This window comes from Corythoichthys intestinalis, chromosome 12 (assembly GCF_030265065.1).
Source record: "Corythoichthys intestinalis isolate RoL2023-P3 chromosome 12, ASM3026506v1, whole genome shotgun sequence".
NCBI lineage: Eukaryota > Metazoa > Chordata > Actinopteri > Syngnathiformes > Syngnathidae > Corythoichthys > Corythoichthys intestinalis.
The window spans coordinates 10,378,621-10,384,620 of record NC_080406.1 but is presented as its reverse complement, the minus strand read 5'-3'; the positions used below and the strand labels follow the sequence as shown (position 1 = coordinate 10,384,620).

Below are 6,000 nucleotides of genomic sequence, written 5' to 3'. Positions count from 1 at the left end.
TTCAAGAAGCTTCACTTGGACATCACTGCTTCCTTGGGGGAGACATGCCTCCTAGCATGCATTGCAGCGCTAATCAAAATTCATGTTCTGTGCAAATTATTTCCTCAGCTACTCTTCCAATTGTTTCATTAATTGCTAGTTATGTTATATGGTAACACTTTGACAGTGGTGCCACAAGACTGTCATAAAACCATCATAATTATGACATGACACTGCCATGAGCATTAATGAATGCTTAAACGAGATGTCATTTTGTGTCATCCGGCAAATTATCTCACTTTTGAATGAATGTTAAAGATCTGAGTTGGACATAAATGGAGTTGGTGACGTAATTTTCAGGATGACACTTAATGACATCCGTCATAAGCATTCATTAATGCCCATGATGGTCTTATGGCAGTGTTATGACGCCGCTGTCAAATAAAGTGTTGCGTATTCACTCAAATAAATCAACAAATAATCCGTACTGGACTAAAAGCCGCCGGATTAAAAGTGAGCGAAAAAAGTAGTGTATTATAGTCCGAAAATCACGGTAAACACATGGTCCATGCAGCGTTTGAATATTTCTGAGGGCAATAAAACTAAAACACAAATGACATTATCTCCCGTTTTACTTGGTCGACTGACTTCAAATAAAAATGGGCGTGGACCTCAACTTCCGCACTTACAAATGAGACCAACCAGTGGCACTTAGGTGACGAAACTTCAGTGTGACAAGGCTTCAAAGATGATATGTGTAATTGTGTCGCCGCCGACTAGGCATGTGCCGGTACGAGATTCTTACTGTATGATAACCTTAAGCTAAAATATCACGGTTTCGTGGTGTCGCAATAGTATACCGCACATAACACATCACCTATACTCATCAATAGTCATGACGTTAGCAACTGTTGCTAGGGGGGGTCAAACTTGCGTTTGTCCCTCAAGCTAAATGCATGGAAATAGTGTACGAACGAGATGCTTACTGAGCTAAACCTCCCAATTCTGCCCGAAAATGATATCCCTGGTGCCAAATTAACTGGTGAAGATGTGGAAGAACGTACAAATGTTCAGTTAAAGAGATGGCTTGAGTGTCGAGGGCTGAAAAAGACAGGGAAAAGAGCTGACCTGATCCAGAGGTAGCTTTTTTATCGACACCTTTTTCTTGTGTGCATTGCCTTACGCCACTGACAATGACATTCTCCTATTTCAACAATCTATCCTTTACCACTATATGCCCTGGCTTTCTTATATATTATATCCTCTGGTTGTCTTACGTCTCTGTTCTTGAGGGTAATTTACATTGCTATTTTTGTGTAGCGATCGCAAATGCTTCTCAGTGACAGCCAACACTTTTAATTTTTTCATTAATAAGAAATCTTAATTCTATAATTTATTTACACTTCCCCTTACTAAAGTTGTTTTTTTTAACAACAGAAAAGGTAATAACAGTGGCAGTCAGATACTATTTTAATTTTTTTTTCCAGGTCATTCATTGTCAGACAGAAACAGCACGGCAAAACGCCACGCTAATAAAATAAGTAAAAATATCAAAATGGCTTAACTCTTTTTCCTCTGTAGGACCACGGCCCCAAGAAAATGTTTACTACATATGAAATGTGAATGGCTTCACCTTGCTGGCGTTAAACTGATCATTTGGACGTCCGCGCAAGTTGATCCATTCTTCAGGAGTTTTTGGCTTCGAGAAACGTATGAAGAAAAAGATCCTTCATATGTCATAATTTCTAGAGTCCTTTCTACAAGTTCCATAGCAACAGTGTTTACTCGGCATGTTCTTTTTTGAAAGGTTACCGGCAGAAAACAAGCAGTACTAACATGGGGTGTATGCGATGGCGCTTCTATGCTGACCCCCTACCTGTTTACAATGGTGACCTCACGCAGACTAGCGGTCTAAAAATAGCATTCGTATGGTATGCTATTAAAGCTCTAAAATGTGTTACTTTGAGATACAGTGCGGCAAATAAGTATTTAGTCAACAACCAATTGTGCAAGTCCTCCAACTTGAAAAGATTAGAGAGGCCTGTAATTGTCAACATGGGTAAACCTCAACCATGAGAGACAGAATGCAGAGGTTGCGCTAGACTTTTTCGTTGTCTGTCATTTTGACTGACAGTGTCATAAAAATCCGGTCATAATCTATTTTTACCCGTCACGTACATTTTTAAAATGATAATAATGACATATTCAATAGTATTTAGTTTTCCTTCATTTTTAATTAATATTCTGTCCGAACAAGCTTAACAAGAGGCAAACAGACAGCGGAGTGCACCAGTCAGCGACGGGCAGACGTGCCGTTAGCAAAGCGACGAGGGCAGGACGAGGGACTTGCGCGCGGAAGTAAACATATGAGAACGGAGTTTATTCAACATGGCTAGCGCGAGACAGACTGTTGTCAATGACTCGTGTCGATGTGTTTTAGCTCATTTAAAACTGAATTTACCGCGGATTGGAACATATTCTCGGCTCTCCCGTTCGCCATCCGTGTTGTTGTAGAGACGACTTTCGGCGCGCAAGAGTGACGTTGCTTGTGAAGAACACGTCACGCAAATAAACAAATCTGATTTGTCGATTGATTTTGTACCTACTCGAGAGGCTGTGTCCCAGACTTTTCTCTCAGTGTTTGAAAAATACAGGGAGAACAGTCTGGCCGTGCCAGGAAAACACTCAGTTGCCTTAACATTTTTCCGAGTAAGACCAACGACGTCATGCATCAAGAGAGACAATAGCTAATAAATATGCTCACTCGCCACCCTGTGGTCTGGGGTGTGAATTGCAACCTGTCAAAATGACAGATGGACTTCAGTTTTTTCCGTCACCGTTTTAAAAAAACGGTCAACGACGGAAAATATTCGGTTAACGCGACCCCTGAGAATGTAGGGGGAAAAAAAATAGAAAATCACATTATTTGATTTTTAAATAATTTATTTCCAAATTAGAGTGGAAAATAAGTATTTGGTCACTTACAAACAGGCAAGATTTCTGGCTGTCAAAGAGGTCTAACTTCTAACGAGGTCTAACGAGGCTCCACTCGTTACCTGTATTAATGGCACCTGTTTTAACTCATTATCGGTATAAAAGACACCTGTCCACAACTATCCACCACGACTTATTTTCCATCATGATTTGCAAATAAATTCTTCAAAAATCAAACAATGGGATTTTTTTTTTTTACCTATTGACTACCATTTACCTGTTGATTTTCAGTTACTTCCTGTTGATTTTGGGGTATTTTATAGGTCACTTCCTGTTTATTTTCCACATTGTCTCTCATGGTTGAGGTTTACCCATGTTGACAATTACAGGCCTCTCTAATCTTTTCAAGTAGGGGAACTTGCACAATTGGTGGTTGACTAAATACTTATTTGCCCCATCGTATCACCATTTCGATATTTTGTCACACCCCTATTACCTTGAAACCGGTAATCTGCACGTCTACCACCGACACATCCGGTGTTAAACTAAAAAGCAAGAATTGACACCTCAAAGTGGTTTTAATGTTCTTCAAAAACCTTTATTGAACAGGAACATTTCAGTTGTCATCATCACGTTGTCAGTGATACAGTACCATAGTTGATGCCTTATTGAGAATATATACATACAGTGGAGACAAAAATTAAATAAAGCTTGAGAACATTCAGATAGAGTATGTATTAAAAAAAAAAATCAGTAAACAAACTGAAAACAACAGTTAAAGTGTTTGGTAGGGTTAGCCAGGTTGCCCTTATTTATCATGTTTTGTCTTCCTTTGAGCGTTTGTTTTTTGACACAACAAACATTTGGCACACAGACCGGCCATGGAAAGTCCATTTTTTTGTTGCTCGGTTCCATCTCATTACTGCATTCATTAGTGCAAGTAAATTAGAACTAAAGTCTGAAGTTTATATTGATGCACTGACAAACAGATGCGGTCCACACGGCGATGTCCTGAAAGTTGCCGTTATATTTGCTTACACTCACTAACTAAACAATTTGTGGCATTAGTGTAACTATTAAGTGAAGTGAAAACTGTTCAAATAGTGCGAAAAAAGGCAAGATAGTGATTCTGGTCACTTACTGAAGTCGTCACAACAATGGACACCTCTGAAGAGGAATTTAAATGAAGTTAATGAAAACTCTCCTCAACCCGCCCCACAAAAATAAAATAAACCAATTTAGATGGGTTTGAGTTAAGAGCGATGGTGTTAGGTCGTATTTAAACGTGGCACGCATGACATCACAGATAGTTTTAAGACCCCTGGGAGAGGGAGACAAGGCCTCAGTGCGCACCTGCTGGACAAAAATAAGAGGGCGACTCAGCTGACGGCCACTGGAGGGCGACAAAGGATGTGGGTAAACATGGCTGCTACCAGAGGAGGTCCAGATAAGGCTTGCGTTCATAAAACAGTCAAGAAGTACGGTTGTACACGTCTGCATGTGTTTGTTAGAGGGAGATCCAGTGTGTATGTAGATGTGTTTCACAGCAGTGCTTTGACAAGATACAGCCTGTCTCCGTGCTCACTGGTGAAGATGGGGGCTTTCTTGTAGTGCTCCACCAGCTCCTCCATGGACGTGAACCTGCGTTGGCCAATGCAGTAGACGCCATCGCACAGCTGCACTTTAAAGTGCTTGTTCTTGCCCGCCGCCTTCAGGGACACCGAGAAGTCACTGGGCTGAAACGCAACGCAGGAAGCACGGTAACATTTCATTGAAACACACCTCATTAGGAATAAAATAAAATACTGATGATGATTGAAAATGTGTTGAATAAAGAAACTTTTGCTGTTTCAATAGTTCTTTTTTCCCACTTACAACCTTTGACCATTTCTAATTCAAGTGACTATTTTTGGTCATTTAAAAAAAAAAAAAAAAAAAAACCCTGACTTTTGGGGCAGGGGGGACACAACATGTTGATGACCCCAAAGCGCAGTGTCAGCAATAAAATTAACTTGCAAGAATATTTATAATAATAAGTTGTAGAGATGTCGGGTCCGATCACGTCATTTTCAAAGTATCGGAATCAGCAAAAAAATATCGGCCATGCCTTTTTTTAATATATATATATATTTTAAATTAAATCGTTTTCTAATTGTATTTAACGTTACAGACATAATATGTTACACTTATCCAGAGTCTTTAGTTTAGGCTTAAGGTAGGGTTATCAAATTTATCCCAATAACGGCAGTAATTAATTTTTTTTTTTTAAATGTATCACGTTAAAATATTTAACGCAATTAATGCATGCGCTGCACGACTCACTCACGTATTGACGCGCTCCATCTGTAATGGCGCCGTTTTGCCAATACAGAGAGCTAAATGGCAGCGTAAATTGAGTAGAGTGAATGTTGGCAGCCTATGGAGCCTTATTTTAATTGGCTAAAACCTTATAATTCCTCTCCCTACGATTAGAAATATCATTGGAAGCACTGTGGGGAAGCAAGGTAGCAATTGAACTTTTTCTTAACGCCTTGAATTTTATCCCATCACAGAGAAGATATATGAATTGGTAGCACTACGCATAGTCATGGTTCCACTTCCCATCATGCATTTGGGCATGGCTACAGTATCATTTACTGAAAGCTCAACAAATACACTAGATGGCAATATTTAGTCGCAATATACAAAGTCACAAGTCTTTCTATCCGTGGATCCCTCTCACAGAAAGAATGTTAATAATGTAAATGCCATCTTGAGGATGTATTGTCATAATAAACAAATACAGTACTTGTGTACTGTATGTTGAATGTATATATTCGTCCAAGTTTTATTCATTTTTTTCCTTAATGCATTGCCAAAATGTATATATGATCGGGAAAAATTATCAGAAATGATTGGAATCGAATCGGGAGCAAAAAAAAGCAATCGGATCGGGAAATATCGGGATCGGCAGATACTCAAACTAAAACAATCGGGATCGGATCGGGAGCAAAAAAACATGATCGAACAACCCTAGTTGTAAAGTACTTTGAGGACCTCTCAGACTTTTTGTAAAGGGCTATATAAATAAATTTGATTTGGATTTAT

The 6,000-nt window shown here is 39.3% G+C and overlaps 1 protein-coding gene across 1 annotated transcript in view; it reads right to left on the bottom strand.

Annotated features, from left to right (window-relative positions):
- Window positions 1–3,382: 3,382 nt before the first annotated feature.
- nck2a (NCK adaptor protein 2a) overlaps window positions 3,383–6,000 on the bottom strand; it is an 80,749-nt gene continuing 78,131 nt past the window's right edge. The window contains exon 4 of the mRNA XM_057853092.1: window positions 3,383–4,649. Within this exon, the coding sequence (XP_057709075.1) occupies window positions 4,455–4,649 (195 nt within the window). The 3' untranslated portion in view covers window positions 3,383–4,454. The remainder of the gene's footprint in view (window positions 4,650–6,000) is intronic.